This window comes from Pediculus humanus, genomic scaffold, assembly GCF_000006295.1.
Source record: "Pediculus humanus corporis 1103172108318 genomic scaffold, whole genome shotgun sequence".
Lineage (NCBI taxonomy): Eukaryota > Metazoa > Arthropoda > Insecta > Psocodea > Pediculidae > Pediculus > Pediculus humanus.
Window position 1 is genome coordinate 1,267,700 of NW_002987887.1, and position 18,113 is coordinate 1,285,812.

Below are 18,113 nucleotides of genomic sequence, written 5' to 3' on the forward strand. Positions count from 1 at the left end.
ATAAGACAAACGCACTGCACTTTGAGTTTACAACAACAACAACAACAACAAGAATTCATTCAAAAATTTCGTTTGTTTTTTAAATTTTTCAAATTTTTTTTTTTTTTTTTTTAATTAAGAAGAAAAATTAGAAAGAGAGAGAGAGAGAGAGAAAGAGAAAGAGAGATAGAAAAACGTACCTGAAAATCGTAGTGAAAAACTAATAATAATAATAATTATGTGCTTGTGTGTGTGTGTGTGTGTGTGTATAAACTTAAACGTTTATCTTTCTTTAACCGGTAAACAAGTACTAAACGTTTATTAATAATAAAAGGAGCGCGAGAAACTCGAGAAAGAAAAAAAAAGAAAAAAAAAATGAAAGTTTTTATTATTAACGGTCAAAAACGTTTAGATGGATCGTCGTAATAAAAAAAAATTTTCCTTTTTTTATTTTTTATTTCATTTCTCGTATCGACGGTGGTGAGAATAATTAAAGATGGCGGTGGAGTAAAAAAAAAAAAAAAAAATACGGATTCGATCGTATGGATGGGGGGAAATAAAATAAATAAATAAATGGTGGGAAAATAGAAAAATAGAAAATAGATAGAGATGGATCGTTTTTACAACTTTACCCTAAATTAAATTTTATTTTCCGGAAGGAAGAAAGTCTCCGGGAAATGAGGGAGGAGGGAAAATTATTTTAAAAAATGGCGCGAAATTTTTCGAATCGATGATTTAAACATCGTTCGATTGCGAGAAATCGGTTAGAAAATTTTTTTGGGATGACGACGGTTGGAAAATTTATTCTCATCGTATATGAAACGATGTTAATGTCAATAATAATGATGATAATGGTAATAATAATGATAATTTTTAAATTTAATCCGTTTGAAATTGTATCGATTTAAGTTTTTGTTTTTTTAAAATGTCGGATTTTCCTTCTTTAGAATCGTAAATGTAATTTTGTTTGTTTGTTCTTTTAAATTGTCGAATCACAACCGAAACATTTAAATTCGTTTTTTTATTCATAAAAGAAAAACAAATTTTATTATTTATTATTATTATTATTATTTCTCATTCGGGTTTAAAGCGAGAGAAACGCGCGGGATTTACGTAGGGTTGGTCACGAGTAAAATTTTTGTGATTTTTCCCAAAAGTTGGCAATACGTTCAAACAACATGGCGTCGTGAAGTTATAGTAGGTACTTTGGTAAAAATATTATTTAATCGTTTTTGGTTTTTACGTATCGTTTTTTTTTTTTTTTGTAGGTCGTTGATTTTTTTGTTTTTGGTTTTGTTTTGCAGACATGAAAATGTTAAATGAAATTTGCGAAAATATAAAAACGGCCATTGTTCACGGTAGAACGGATATAATTCGTTCTATATTAGACACATGTAAGTTTTTGAGTTCCATCGTTACTTTTTTTCATTTTTGGTAAATGTCAGTTGAATGATTTGATTGAAGAACTTAAAATGTTAACGTTAAGTAAAATTATTCTTCATGGGTTTGTTTTATTTATGTGTTTTGTGTGTTGCAGGTGATTCCAATGCTTCCAACGGCGAAGTTACCAAAGATAGATTATTAAATAGTAAAATAATTCCCGAGGGAACGTTTCTACTCCTGGCAACGCAGTTGAATCAAGCCGACGTTGTTAGAAATTTACTGTCGAGCGGTGCGGATCCAAACATTTGCAATGCATTTCAATCGGTGACCAACGAAGCCATAAAACAAATTTACGTCGATGAATTGCTCAGAGCGACAGCATCATCAGAGTAAGTAATCACAAAAGCAGAGTAATAAACTTGTAATCGTTGTTTATCTTGCAATTCTTTTACAATGCAAGAAAAATCTGATACAATAAACTTTTTCTGGCCTTATCTAGAATTTTATGTATAAGTTTTATTACCTGTGATTTTTTTTTTGTTCTAGCGTGAACAGAGTCAAACAAATATTAGATGCTGGTGTCGATGTGAATTGTGTCGACACGAAAGAAACGAAAAATTCTCCATTGCATTGGGCTGCTTGTTATGGAACTGGAAACGTTATTAAATTTTTAATAGGTGAGAAAAACATAATGGTGGAATGATTTTTGAAAATTTAAATTCATTTCGGAAAAAAAATGATTGATTGATTGATTGATTGTTTTTTTTGAATAAAAAGATAGAGGTGCTCGTGTGAATGCTGTTAACAGTTGTGGTGCGACTCCATTGCACGATGCCATATCGAGGGGAGCCAAAGATGTTTGTTCCGAATTGATTAACAATGGAGCTGATGTTAACATCGAGCCTCACAAAGGGTGGGTAAATAAATTTTCATTTAAAAACGTCACCATTTAAATGTTTTTTAAAAAAAAATTTTTTCTTTTCATGTGCGTGCGTATGGACAACAGAAATTTTGCTGGTAAAAGTGCATTAAAATTGGCTCAGACCAAACCGGATATATTAGAATTAATAAATTTAAAATTGAAAAAAAACGAAGAGGAAGAAGATGGTGAGAGTTTGAAAAGGGAAGAAATTACAAAATTGTTAAACAATTCCGATGGAAGCGATCAAATCGATGTGAAAAATATCGATTTGCAAATATTTAAATCCGGGAAAAATCACGTGATGTACAACAGCAGTTACGATTTCGAAAACATCATAATGGAGTCGTCGTCGTCGTTGTCGCCGCCGCCGCAACAACAACAAAACGATAATAATAATAGGAAAAGACACGTGAGTGAGAGTTGTTTAGATGGTAAAATGAGAATGGGAAAAAATTTTAGCGTATCACGTTCGAGCAGTTTGGAAATGTTACCCAAAATAGAAGAGGCACGTGAGGTTTACTATTATCATTATTATATTAAAATTTGATAAAATTTGTTTAATGAATCGCCGTTTTTTTTTTTTTTCAGGTTATCGAAATATTATCGGGAACTCATTTGAAATCATCATCATCATCAACATCGTGTCAACAAGAATTGTTTACGGATTCGTGTTTGAATTTATTATGGCCTAGACCGCAAAAAATAACAAAATTTTCCGAACCTGGTTTTGTACCGCAAAAACAACTTCACATATCCGTTTTGCAAGGAACGGAATCGATTCACAAGTATTATTATTATTATTATTTTGATTCTGTTTTTTTTTTTTATTATTGTTTTCGTACCTTATCGTGTAATATAATCGTACCTTAATCATGTAGGATTCTCGACGTTTGGGAGATAAGCGTACCTGCATTACTCACACTAGGTTATTCCGTTAAAATAGGCGACGTTCAACCGAGTTTTGGTAAATTTTCAAGTTCGCCCATCGAATGCACGGTGAACGGTAATTTATTTTCACGTTCGGATACCTATCAGATACACATAAATTCCAGTAAGGTAAGATTGAGAACGTTGTCGAACGTTTGGCCATACTTTTTTTTTTTAATTTTCTTTTAGTTGTGATTCGCTTTTTTTGTTCGTTTAAGGTTCACATTACGGCAAACAGTTTGCGAGGACTTCATTACAGTATTTTAACTTTTACTCAGATGTTGAAATTAAGCGAAAATTCAGTATTGCCTTCAGTATTAATACACGATTATGGTTGTCTACGTCACAGAGGAGTCCTTCTCGACATATCGCCGAGAGGAAGGATTCCGAATTTGGAATTTTTATTTTCAATAATAGAAACTTTGTCGTCGTTGAAAATCAATTACCTTCATCTTTACACGAGGTTACTACCGAGTAACGAATGGCAATTGTGCTATTCTAAAAGGTGAATATAAATTTTTAGTTGGTTGGCAGCCGTGAATGATTGATTATTATTCTTTATTTGCGTGTGTGTCTTTTCTAGAGAAATGGTTGCGATAGATAGGAAAGCTCAAGATCGATTTATCAATCTCGTACCTGTATTAGACGTGGATGATAATTTCACGGGAGAAGGATTGGAGTCGATGTGGCAATCATTCCAAGAAATTCTAACGTGTTTCCCGAATTTAACGTAAGGAATTCGCAGGGGGTTTGAACGGATATGCCGATCCGACTTCCGGTTGATTGAAGTTTTTTTTTTTTTTCGATTTTCAGGTACGTTCACATAGGACCCAGACTGACGGCACTTTTGATACAAACGAAAGAAATCACGGAAGAATTGGACGACACGACGAGCAGTTGTTCGAATTCTATAAATAATCAAAGCATTCATAACGAAAGTTATTGTTTAGGTAGTAATTTAGGATTTCACAGGTTGTGGCCGACGTCGGCCACTCTCATTGTCTGCGCGAATAGTCTTAGAGGAATAAAAAATTTCGTACCTAGAAATGTTATTTTAATGGAATACGGGTTTCAGGTACCGAAAAAAAAAAAAAAATTTAAACGAGTGCGCGCGAGGACGCACGTATTTGATAATAAAAAAAATGTTCTTATCAATTACAGGCCGATTACGATTTCAAAACGTGGAGTAAAGCGTTTCAAAATCAAGGCGGAATTATGGGTTTTTGTCCAGGTACGGCGAGCTGGAACAGGTGAGTCAATGTTAAATTGAAATCATTTCGATTTACACCCACCCACGCACTCGAAATTTATTTATTTGTTTGTTTGTTTGTTTAGTTTATCCGGTTGTCCGGAAGCTGCCGTTTGTAACATTTACAGTGCCGTGACGGCAGCGGTAGAAGAAAACGCTGTCGGAATCGTCGTCGCTCACTGGTCCGGATCCTACCATTTGACACCTCATCCGTTTTCCAGCACTGGATTTTTAGTGGGGGCTGGTTTAAGTTGGAATCCTAAAACGCCATTGGTATTCTTCCATTTACAAAAAAAAAAAAAAAAAAAAGGAAATTCATTTAATTACTTCAAAATCTAATATTTTCTCTCTCTCTCTCTCTCTCTCTCTTTTTCATAAACAGGATTATTTTAATTCAATGTTGGGCGAACTTTTGGATTCGCACATTTTGTTAGATAGCTCAGGTAAATTAAATTTAAAAAAAAAATTGAAACGTGTCAGCAGAAACGTTTCCGGTTAAATTTACGATATCGTTCATTTCGTTACAGGGATATTAGGTAAAATTATATTGGAATTGGGTCACATCGAAACGTACGTTTTGCGTTGCTCGCGAAATCAGAGCCTTTTGAACGTGAGCCAGTTGCCGGATCAAGAGGGAACGGCTTTGTACAAATTACTAACGGATTCGGACAACGTGAATCTCGAACATTTCTCGCTGGACATATTCGCCGTAAGTTTGTTTCCACCCCATCTCCCGTCTCCCCCCCCGGCCATTTTCCCGGGTGTAATGGCTTAACTACTTATTTTGTCGAATCCTTTGCAGAAAATTTCGAAATACCTGAAGAAATGTCAGAAGGAATTATTCAAGGTCAAGTTAAGTTGCAATTTCGGCGAGATGATAATCCAAGAGATTTTACTGAGCGTGGATTTGATGCTGACGGCTTGCAGGATCGGGAGAGCTTTGCTCACGGTCGGAGTGAATCCGAATTCGAACATGGGACTCACGGTCATCAATTTAGGAATCGAAAATCTTCCGCTCACGTTCAGAACGGACATAGCAAACAAGTAAGAGAAACGAGGAGGAGAAGTAGGAGGAGGAGGAGGAGGAAAAATAAAGAAGTCGGAGGGCGGGGCGGGGGATGGGCAGGTTTCCCGAAAGGGAAAAAAAAATCATTAATTATCATCATTATTATTTTATTTTATTTTTTTTTTTCTTTTCTTCCCACGAAGGTTGTTGGCACACATAGAACAATATAAAGGAACCTGGCTTCAGAGACATCTTCCGGCAGGATTGCAAACTTCATTACTCATATTAACATCCGCTCTCCATCGTTTTTTCCCATCCGACAATCATTCCGACGACTACAGTTGATGATTATGATGATGATGATGACGATGATGACGTCACGCCCGTACGAAACCCCATCGAAACTTTACACATATATAAATTTTATTATTATTATTATTATTATTATATATTAGAGATAAAATTGAATTTATTTAAATGAAATTATGTATTATGTATATTTTAGCGTTCAAATTTAAGGAGAGAAAAAAAAAAAGTTTTTTTATTTGTAAAAAGAAAGAAAATCGAAGTTTATGTTGTAAATGATAATAATGATGATAATGACAAAAAAAATTGTTTGTTAATTATATAAGAAGAAGAAGCAGAAGAAAGAAAAGGAAAAGAAAATATATTAATAATAATAAGGAAAATCGATAACTTATTTATTTACTTTTATAAAATAGAAGAAATTTAAACTGTCAAACGTGTAAAACAAACAAACAAGTGGAAGAAGAAGATGATGATGATGATGATGATGAAATAAAAGGTACACGAAATAAAATAATAATAATAATACAATAGAAAGAAAACTTAATTCTTTTTGTTACAGACAAAAGGTTTTTGTTTTGTAGAAGTAGAAGAATGAAAAGAGAAAGAAAAGAAAAGAAAAGAAAAAGAAAAAGAAAAATTTTGATAATCGTTTGTTCGTACCTGTCAAAGTGTTTTCTAATTGTTGTTGTTGTTGTTGTTGTTTTCTCTTCGAGTGTGAGAGAGAGACAGAGAGAGAGAGAGGAGGATGCTTGAACCAATTTATTAAATTTAAATTTTTTAAGGGGATGACCGAGCATTGCTTTTGTTTTTGTAAAATTATCACGAGGGGAAACTTGGGGGGTGGGGAAGTGGAGTGGATAGGGGGGGAAATAGTTTCTTATCAAGTGCGGAAATAATAATTTTTAAACAAACGGATTTGTTTGTTGTGTTTAACTTTGCAAAAGAAAGTTACGTTAATTTTTATTGTCCCATCATCATCATCATCATTATCATTATCATCATCTCACTTGTAAATCCTATTCGAATTGCCTTTTGGGGATTAAAGTATGGATCCCCAGTGATCCCAAGATGACCGGAATTGATTTCTTTTGCTCCCCGCATTTCAACAATTTCCAAACCTTTCTTTATTAAGTTTGAAATGATGCCCCATGACGAAATATTGTTTGTCTGTTTGTTATTGTTGTGGTTGTTGGTCGTACACAGCACCCATTATTCGGATATCGGCTTCTGTTTCATATTCGCGACAGAAGATCTCCTTTTCCTAGACGATTTGTTTGGATTTTACATTCGCCTTCCGCCATGTTTAAGGCACAACCTAACAATCCGATTTCATCCAATCATCGAGTTCACAAAGTAAATAAGGGAGAAAAAACGGAAAAAAATGACGTAGAAGAAACAAAAGTAAGTGACGTCACACACACGGTTAAGGGATGATTAGTATCAGATAAGAAAAAATTTTTTTTCATTCAATAATTTTAATTTCAGCCACCCAAAATGTTGTTGTCGTAGTTACTTTGTGGTAGCTTTTTTTAAAACTAATTAAACATAAAACAAACAAACAAACAAAAGAACAAACGAGAACATAAATTATAAGTTGAAAAGGATACAAAATAAAATAAAATATAAAATTTTCAGGTATTTATGACAATTTAAAATTTTTGGTTTCCCTTTTTTTTTTTAATTTTATTGTTTTGAAAACAACCTACAAACAATTAATTTATTTTATTTTATTATCATGGCGCCGTTTTGTTGTCGTACAGGCGCGACGATCGTGACGTCATCAAAGTTTTCCAGCCGTGATAAGAGGATATGTTAGAAAAATTGATAAGGTAAAAAATGGCAAAAATTAATGACGTTAAAAAATATTTTTTTTTTTTAAATCATTTTTTTCCATTATAGGGATGGAAGGGGAGGAGAGGGGGAGGATGGGGGGGGGAAACACAAAAGAACAATCAACAATTCCGACGCCATTTTTAAATTACAACAAAAAACGACGTGCGCATTTGTTTAAATGAATTATACTCGCAACCTTCCAACAAAAAAAAAAAGGTAAAATTATTATTAATTTTTTTTTTTACCGTGTACCTGTACATATATGTATAAAATCGCTATTGACACGACAAATGTTTTCCGACGAACCTTTTTTTTTTTTTTTTTTTAAAAAAATTTTCTCCATTTTTTCGGTCCTTGAAAAAAAAATGTAATTAAATAATTATTATTTAATTGTTAATAATTTTCGTTTGTCGTTGTTGTAGTAGTAATAATAATAATTTTCTCAGCGGTACTTTTTTTGTGTGTGTGAGAAACAAAGAAAAAGGGAGGTGGGGGTGGGGAGGGGAGGGGAGTCGATTGTGTCATTATCTGTTTAAAAGAACCGAAAGAATTTTTTTTTCTTCTTTTACAATAATAATCGCATCCCTTTTTAATCCTTTTCTTTTTATTTATTTTTTTTAATACAATTTAAAGGGTAGTAGTCGGATGAGGGGAGGGGAGGGGCGTGAGCGGAGGCGGGGGTGGTAAAAATATGAAATATTAGACCACCCCTTTTTGTAGAAAAAAATTTCAATTTTTTTTTTTTTTTTGTTAAAAATTTTTATCCGGTTCGCTGATGCTGCCACCGACGATTTACTCTCTCTCTCTTTCTCTCTCTCGTTTTTCTTTATTTCTTTGTCGGAATAATAATAATAAGAAGAAGAAAAAAGGAAAATTCGATTAGGAAAATAAAAGGAAAGGAATGAAAAAAAAAAAAATTCGTACGAACAAACAAACAAACAAACGAACGAACGAACGAACGAACGATCTATTTGTAATTTTTTTTTTCGTTTGTCGTCGAAAACAAAAAATGAATTTTTTTTGTATAATTTTTAATTTTTTTATTGTTGTTGTCTGTCTGTTTGTTTGTTTGTTTGTTTGTTTTGTGTGAAAAATATATTTTCATGTGGGGAAAAACCGATGATTAATAATAAAAAAAAAAAAACGTTTTTTTTGTTTTCCGTCGCCGAAGAATGTTTGTTTCGTGCGATGAAAAATTTTTTGAAATATTTATTATTATTATTATTATTATTATTATTATTATTATTATTATTATTATTATTATTATTTATTGTTAATAATAATAATAAATAAATAAATAAATAATTCAAAAGGAATTTTTTTTTAAATATCGTTTTGTTCTGTTTGTTTGAAAATCGGAGCAGATGTCGATCTTACTAAACGACGATTCATCATCATCATCATCATCATTATTATTATCATCATCATAATCGTCGTCATTTTTCAATTACATCGAACTATAATCGATATATTGAATATCCGAAAAAAAAAAAAAAAAGAAAAACAGGTTTGTTTTTAAGGTTTGAGTTTTATAAATAATTGATATATCAATTGTCGAAAATTATAAAAATCATTTTATTATTATTATTATTATTTTATCGGATGAAACCGGATTGGATAACTGGACGGAAAAAGAAAAAAAAACGCGGGCGTACGACAATGAAATAAAAGAGAGAGAGAGAGAGAGAGAGAGAGAGAGAGAGAGAGAGAGTAATTTCCGGTTACGTGTTTAATTTCCTTTTTTTTTTTTTTTTTTTTTGTTTTTATGACGATGGAGCGACATTGACGGCAAACGAGAAATCTAATTAAATTTTTTTTTAATTATTATTATTATTATTATTATTATTATCGTTTATTTTTACAGGTGCGAGAATTGAAGGAGACGGAGAAGAAAGGATTTGAATATATGGAACATGCGGGAAGAAGGAAATAAATGGTGGTGGTGGGTGGAGCACGAAGGAAAATTCAGGTACGAACGCGTTTAAATTAAAATTAAAAAAATTGTGTACGCGGCGTTGTTGGTTGTTGGTTGTTGTTGTTTGTACGATAGGAGCCGAATCGTTTGTTTGTTATTTTTATTGGTACTCGAAAGTACCTGGAAAACGAACGAGGAGGAGGAGGAGGAGGAGAAAAAAACCGTTGAAAATATGTGTGAAATGAAGTTAAAAAACATAAATCAGGAGAATCAGGTTTAGTCACGTCGGTTTGCGGTGGGCAAATTTCGTTCTAGGAAATCTTTTCTTTCCTTTATTCCCTCTCCTCCCCCCACCCACCAATCCCCTCCCTTCTTCCCCCCGAAAAAACTCTACGTATTCCTCATAACCAAAACGGAATTTTTTTTTTTTTCCATTCCTTGGTTCGGTGAAATGTTTCCCTAAGGATCCCCTCCGTGTCTTCAGGTTCGATTTTTGCTACGGTTAAGCTTGACCGTTTGTAGATTCCAGAAAAATCTAATCCCGTCGGTACGAACCGCCATCTTCTTAGTTTTACAAAAAATTCATCTCAAATTTTTTTGCAATGTTTGCTACGATTCAAAGCCGATAAGAGGGGATCAAACAAACAAACAGGCAGACAAAAAAAATGAAACATATGCGTTTGTATTACCTGAAATAAAATTCAGATGTTTGGTCCTTTTTGTTGTTGTTGTTGTTGTTGTTGTTATTGTTTTGTCTGTTTTGGCAAAGGTATCTTTTTTTTATATTATATTATATGATGGAAAATGTGTGCGAGTATTTCATTACGCTAAACAATGTTTGTTCTTTTACTTAAAATGAAAGGACGGAGGAGGTGAAGGGGAGAGGGGGGAAGCAGAAAAGGATCAGATGTCTTTGGATAATTCAAAAAGGTACAACCTAATCTAATATTTGATCAGGTTCCCCCCTTTTTTTTGTGCCATTAAAAAGATAAAAAAAAATTTTTTTAAACCTTTTTTTTTCGTTTCGTTTCTTTTCTTTTTATTTCTTTTCGGTTGTTTGTCAACAACAATTTTTATTATTATTATTATTATTATTATTATTATTTTTCATTCTTTTATCTACCAAAGATGTTTCGAGTTTTTTTTTTATTAACGTTCGAGAAGGTTTTTTTTTATAAACAAATGAATAAATTGTTTAAATACTCTTGAAATATTGTTTTTAAAAACAAACTCTCTTTCTCTCTTCATCCCCCTCTTCTCTCTCTTTTTCTCTCTTTCATTCCATCTCTTCATCTCTCTCTCTCCATGTATTTCTCTTCGTTTCTTTTTCGTTCTCTTTCTTTTTCTCCGTTTCTGTCTCTCTTCAGCTTTCTCACTTTTTCTCTATCTTCATCCCTCTCCCAGTCCTCGTCTCTTTTTCTCTATCTTCATCCCTCTCTCATAATCTTCGTTTCTCTTTCGTTCTCTTTCGTTCTCTTTCTTTCTTTCTATTTATCTCTCTCTCTTTTTTTTCTTCGTCTCTCTCTGTCTTCGTTTCTATTTCTCTCTCTCTCTCTCTCTCTCTGTTTTTCTTCTCGTCCCTCTTTCTCTCTATTCATCCCTCTCCTCGTCTCACTGTCTATGTATTCATTCCCCTCTCTCTCCTCATCTCTCTTTCTCTCTTTTTGTTAGCCTCTGTCTACATTTCTTCGTTTCTTTCTCTTTCTCTCTCTTTTTCTGTTCATATGTTTCTACCTTTTCTTTTATCATTTTTTCTCTTTCTATATTAGTCACTCACTCACTCACTTACTCTCTTTCTATCTATCTCTCTCTCTCTCTCTCTCTCTCTCTCTCTCTCTCTCTCTCTCTCTGTCTTCGTTTAACTATTTGCATTCACCTTTTTTACCTTTCGTCTTTCTTTATGTTTCATTTCGTTTCCTTCGTTTGTTTCTCTTTCCCTCTCTCCCTCTCTCTCTATTCTATATCTTTTTGTTTTCGTATGTCATTTTTATATTACTCACTCACTCTCTGTCTCTCTCTCGTTCTCTCTCACATTTTTTAGGCTAAAAAAAAGAAATAAGTACGGAGTAAACGAAGCGTTACATTTTTAAAAAGGAAATTAACATTAAATCGGGCATTCATTCCAATCGATTTTTTTTTTTTTTTAATAAATTCCCGAGAATGAATGAATGATTTGTGGGCAATCTCACCTCTTAGTCGTTTCGCACCCGAATTCATTACCGCAATTATTATTATTATTATCACAATTTAGTTTCGGTTTATTGCCTTTCTTTTTTCTCTCTCTCTCTCTCTCTCTTTGGGTGATTGAGTTTGAAGAATTTGATCATTAATTCTACCTCTACTTCTACTTCTTCTTCCTGTCGTGAACAATTTTTTCTTTCCCTTCTCCCCAATTTATTCCCCCCCTCCCCCCGCACAAACGATCGATTTCGTTTTAAAATAATTCTAATATAATAGTTCGTAATTGTCATTTCAATTTCATATTAAAAAAAAAGTTTAAATTAATAGAAAGTAAATTATTATTTCCTGTTTAAAATGTTCAGACATTTTTTTTTCTTGTAAATTATTATTATTATTATTATTTAGAACGAAAGTTCAATTTAAATTAATTTACTTTTGTAATTGATCAAAGAGAGAGAGAGAGAGAGAGAGAGAGAGAGAGAGAGAGAGAGAGAGTGAGAGAGAAAAAGAGAAGGAAAATTACGGTCGAATGAGAAGAAGGCGAATGAATTAAAAAAAAAAAAAATTTTTTTTTTCGAGTTCAGTATTGATAATAATAATAATGATGATGATGATGATAAATATTGAGAATTGAATCGTAAAAGTGAGACGAAGAGAGAGAGAGAGAGAAAGAGATGGAATCGGGAAAGATGAAGAGAGAAGAGAAAAAAAAAACAAACATAGCGAGAGAGAAAGAAAAACGAAGAAAATGAGAAAGACGAAGTGAGAGAGAGAAGGAGAAAGAGATACGAAAAGAGAGAGAGAGAGAAAGGGAGAGAGATTTTCCCGAAATTTTATTTTTCTCACAAGTTTTTTTTTTTTTCCTAAGTTTCGTAATTAGTTTTTATAAAATTTATTTCAACGTACTCTTCTTCCGAAATCCGTCTGTTTGTTTGTTTGTTTTTGCCATTCGTAATAATAATAATAATAATAATAATGAAAAAAAACAAACGCCCTTACGATAAATATTAGTGAGTGAGTCAAACAAACGTTTGGTGTAAATTAATTTTTCCCCAGTCATTCGAAAACGTTGGGGGAGCAGGAAAGAAAGAAAAATGAAAAAATGAAATGTTTTGGAAAAAGGTCGAGATGATGGGGTGTGGGGGGAGGGGAGGGGAGGGAAAAAAGCAATTTTCTTTTTTTTTTGTTTTTGTTTTTCTCGAGAGACAATATTTCATCATCATCGAACACAAAATAAAAATTTTGTTATCAAAGGTCAAAACCTTATAAAAAAAAAAAAAAAAAAATGTCGAATTCGTTTGTTTTATCAAAATTAGGAAATTATAAGTTTAAAAGTTTTTACCTCCTCGTTTCAAACGAACAAACGACACCTAATAATAATAATGATAATTTATTATTCGGTATTCTCCGGCGACAATAGAGCCTCACAAATCTTTTTTTTTTTTTGGAAAATGTTAATCGGACGTGAAATATACGTGACGAAAATTGTATCGACGAGACTCGTTATGTCACATTTGAAAAAAAAAAAAGAAGGAGATTATAGAAATTGTTATTATTATTATTATTATTATTATTATTATTATTATTATCATAGTGAAATCATGTACGAAAGAGAATAATAATAATAATAATAATGAAAAAGGTGTCGTAAACCTTTTGGAAACATCGAGAACAATACAAAAAAAAAAAAAAATTGTGAAGAGGGAGGACATAAAAATGGTGTTAGAAATAACATTAGTAACAATAAAAGGTTTTATTTTCGGGGGGAGGGGGAAGGGAGAAGGGGATTTTAGGGATTTTTCCTTTTCTTTTGGAGTATAAAAATAAGAGTGAATAGAGATTATTTGTCAAATACCCCCCCCCCCCCGAAAAATTATTATTTGGTATGAACAGGACATTTTTTTTTTTTTTTTGCATCCCTTCATCTTTTTCCAGAACAAACGCACGGAAAAAAAATTTTCGTTTTCATTTCATTCATAACGCGATAAATAATAATAATAATAATAATAATAATAATAATAATAAATACGTCGTTTCGTAAACGCTCAAAGGTACAAACAACAAACAACAAAAACAAACGATCGGAGATTCATTTTTATATACAAGAAAGTAGTAGTAGTAGTAAAGCGCCGGTTACGACACGTCGTAAAATTATTATTATTATTATCGAAAGTATTAATGATATTATCATTATTATTATTTATTAACATCGGAGTGAATTATGTTTAGATATTATTATTATTATTATTATTATTAATATCGGAGAAATTCGATACGGATCGTTAAATGATTTTTGTTCGGTTTTTTTTCTTTTTTTTTTTTTTTTTATTCTCCAGGAGAGTAATAAAAGGTTATCAAACGTTTAACAAATTGTTTATTGAGAAAAAGAAAAAAGAAAAAAAAGGAAAATTTGTAGCGAAGGTAGTAATTAATGTAAAAACAAAAAAAAGTAATAAAAATAATAATGATGATAATAATAAGAAGAAGGAGAATGGAAAACATGGAGAAATAATTTTGTTTGTTTGTTTGTTTCTCCAGGAGATGATTAAATAAATTGGAAAAGGAGGGGGAAAAAAAGGACGGAAAAAAATTGCGAGAGGATGACGGACGCGGTGTAGAAAAACGGAGGCAAGTGTCAAAGGTCACCCGATGAGGGTAAGTGAAATAAAAAAAATTATTTTATTTTTGTTGAGTTGGTAAAATTGCACGGGGTTGTTTATTCGTTTCTACGAATTTTAATCGCTGGAGAAAAAGAAAAAAAAAAAAAAAAAAAGGAAAAATAAATCTCAGTTAGTTAAATAGGTGACAAATTACAAAAGGTAACAAAAAGAGATAGGGAGAGGGGAAGAGAGAAGGGGAGGAGAGAGATAGATAGGGTCTCACAGGAGGGGGGTTTTTTTTTTTTTTTTTTATAAAAATTTGACGTGAATTAGTCAACGCCATTGATTTCTTCTTTTTTTTTTCTTTTTTTCTATTTTTCCCCCTCCCCTTCCCTCTTTCATATTGTTCCCCGTCGTAAATAATAATAATAATAATAATACGGGTCAGTAATTTCGAATTCAAATCCTTGTTTAAACGGTGGAAAGAAAAAGAAAAAAAAAAAATTTTTTTTTTTGTGCGTGTGAGTTTTTCTTTTTAAATGCGCACACAAAAATTCCAAATTTGTGTCCTGTTCGATTCAATTCGGTTAAATTTCAATTCTTCAAACGTTCCGGTTAAATGGCGACGATTAGGGTGGTGACGATGACGACGATGGTGTCAACCGTAATTGAATGAATGAAATTGAAAGAAAAAAAAAAATTTTTTTCTCACTCTCTTTAAAAGTCACAAAGGTACTAAAAAAAGAAAAGGAAAGAAAAAAATCATCATTATTATTATTATTATCATTATTGTTTTGTTATGAATGAAATGCCTACGACGGGGATTTTTTTGAAAATGGTAGCGTAATTAAAATATTAAAAGTCATTCGAAGGGTGGGTGACTGACTGAGTGACTGACTACCTGACGATAAGGAAAAAATCGATTTGGGAATAATCGTGGAAGAAGAAAAACGTGACGAAAGAACGAGTAGCAGAAGACACGCGACACAACGAAATTAATAAAAAAAATTTTAAATGATGCTTAACGATCGCGAAAAAAATTCCAGCTGGAAAAGAGAGAGAGAGAGAGAAAATGTTTGACATGGAGATAAAAAGGCACGTAAAGATGAAGAGGGATGAAGGAAAGGGAAGAGGGGGGTGGGTGGACGCCGCCATCATCATCATCATCATCCGAATGTATTTTTGTGAACGATCCGATTTTACCTCATCCTGGAGAAAAAATGTCCGAACGTCATCGAGTAAATAAAATTTGGGAGTTGAATTAATCGTCGCGTGATTGTAAAACGAACGACGCACCGGGAGGAGGCGGAATAGACGATTGATTGATTGATTGATTGAATGACTGACTGAAAAAATTCCGGCGGAATCGTATAAAAAAAAAATGAAATTTTTTTCCAGTCGCAAATTATCATTATTATTATTATTATTATTATTATTATTAGATTTTTTGTTTCCAAAGATTTAAATTCTTATCCAGGAAAAAAAAAAGAGAGAGAAAAAGTTTGTTGCATGAAGATTTTGTTGTCAAACGACTGATAATATATCTTCCAGGCAAATATTATTACATTTGGAGAAAAAAAGAAAAAAAAAATTAACATGGAATGGCTGGAGGATATTTTACATACTGGAAAAAAAAAAAAATTTTTTTTTTTTTTTTTTCTTTCGAATTGGAATATTGTTTGAATTTAAAATTGCCCGCGCTGGAATTTTTTTAAAAAATTTTCCTCATCCGAAAATAAATTCCAGGAGTTATAATAATGATGATGATGATGATGACGATAATAATAATAATAAATTGTCGACGAGAAAATCAGGGGGAAAAAAAAACGTTTAATAACAAAAAAAATACTGATTGATTGAAATCTCCAGGAAGGAAGAAAGGAAGGAAAGAAGGTATAATGGAAAAGGAAGGAATAATGATAATAATAATAATAATAGTAATAATAATAATGATGATGAAAACGGTTGTAAATTTTTCTTTTTTTTAAATTCGTTTCATAAAAAAAAAAAGTTTCAAATGAGTATATTTCGCGCGGTCGTATTATTATTATTATTATCATCACGGTTAAAAAATCTTCTCCAGAATACGAGTTTATTTTTTTTTTTTGGGGGAATTTTTCACTTGGTGAAATCAGGCAGGCACGACCGGTTAAATTGTAGGTTCGGTTTATTTCAAATCGAAAAAAATTTTTTTCCAGTTTTTTTTTTTTTTTTTTTTTTCCATTTGAATGTTTACAACTATTAATTTTATAATTAATTTAAATCGCATTTTTTTTTTTTTTTTTAATTCGTTCATTAAATTATTTAATTTTTAGTTGTTGTTGTTTGTTGTTGTTTTGGTTGTTGAATGTTGACCGACGCCATTTTGTTTTTTTTTTTTTTGAAAATTGTTATTGAAACGTATATTATTAAATTTTGTTTTATTAAATTGGTAAACGAACGTTCTCGCACGCGTAGTTTTATTGTTATTAATTTTTGTATGTGACGTCATTATCACGTGATCAAAAAAAAAATTCGTATTTATTTCTTCTATATAGATTATTGTTGTTATTATTATTATTTGTAATGTTTGTCGCGAAAGAAAATTTTCGAATCTTATTTGTCACCGTCTTAACGATCGATATAAATTACCTGTAATATCACCACCACCACCATTACCATCATCAACACCATCACCACCACTACCACCATCATCAACACCATCACCACCAATGCCAACATTAAAACCCCCTACATCAACACCACCACCAATACCAACACCAACAACACCAACATTAACATCAATACTATCGCCACCACCATCAACACCATCACCACCACTACCACTACCACCACCATCGACACCAACACCATCAACACCATCACCACCAATACCAACATTAAAACCCCCTATACCAACACCACCCGACGCAAATATGTTACGGCGTTCGCACGGTTCTTTTCAATCCATTTCAAATCTTACATTATATTTCCACTCGCATACAAATCGATATATCGATATAATCGATCGATATCATCTCTCTATCTCTCTTTCTCTCACGCGAATTTTCACTATATAAATAAAATCATTCGAGTAAATTTTTTTTTTTTAGTTTATTAAATCAATTAATTAAATATTGTTTTCTTGTCGTGGCAAATTAACTTTTGCCCCCTCCCCCCACAAAAAAAAAAAATCGGATTTTCGTACTTATGAGTTATCATTATTATTATTATCGTTGTTGTTTTCTTTTGCAAAAGATACGAGTTGTTTGCTCGTGGTTATAATAATAATAATAATAATTTTTATTTGTTGTTCTTTATCATCGTTTTAAAATCAGATTTAATATCAACCGGTTGAACGCCCCCAACAAACGCGTTACGATAAATCGCTTCCGATAGTATTAAAACGTATGAAGATGTAAAAACAACAACAACTAAAAAGAGGAGGGGGGAGGGGCGTTAAAGAGAGAGAGAGAGAGAGAAAACAAACAAGTAAAAAAAAAAATTTATTTTTTTTAAGTCGTAAAAAAAAAAAAAAAAAAAAAAAAGGATACGACGAAAACGGAAGTCGGTAAAAAGAAAAAGGAAAGGGGGTTGCTAATTTAAAAGCCTTAATTAGAGTGTTGGGCGTTTTTTTTTCGTGGGGGAGAAGGGGGAAGGGTGGGAGGTTTATCTCCGGTACCATCGCAAACGGATTCAATAATAATTCAGGTACAAAAAAAAAAAAAAAAACGAAAGAGAGGAAAATGTTCGAAATGAAAATTTTGGTTTTAAGGTATTCGTCGAATTTTATATGATGACGATTTTGTATTTGTGACGTCACAAATCGC

General features: G+C 32.0%; 1 protein-coding gene across 1 annotated transcript; it reads left to right on the plus strand.

The window, feature by feature from the left end:
* Positions 1-1,291: 1,291 nt before the first annotated feature.
* Phum_PHUM604080 (uncharacterized protein) lies at positions 1,292-5,508 on the plus strand (the record flags this gene model as incomplete). Its single annotated transcript, XM_002432851.1, has 14 exons — positions 1,292-1,373; positions 1,517-1,751; positions 1,909-2,039; positions 2,140-2,279; positions 2,406-2,798; positions 2,873-3,040; positions 3,182-3,340; positions 3,430-3,716; positions 3,795-3,941; positions 4,025-4,286; positions 4,373-4,461; positions 4,589-4,710; positions 4,988-5,169; positions 5,263-5,508. The coding sequence occupies 14 exons, from the start codon at positions 1,292-1,294 to the stop codon at positions 5,506-5,508; spliced, it is 2,643 nt and encodes an 880-aa protein (XP_002432896.1).
* Positions 5,509-18,113: the final 12,605 nt, after the last annotated feature.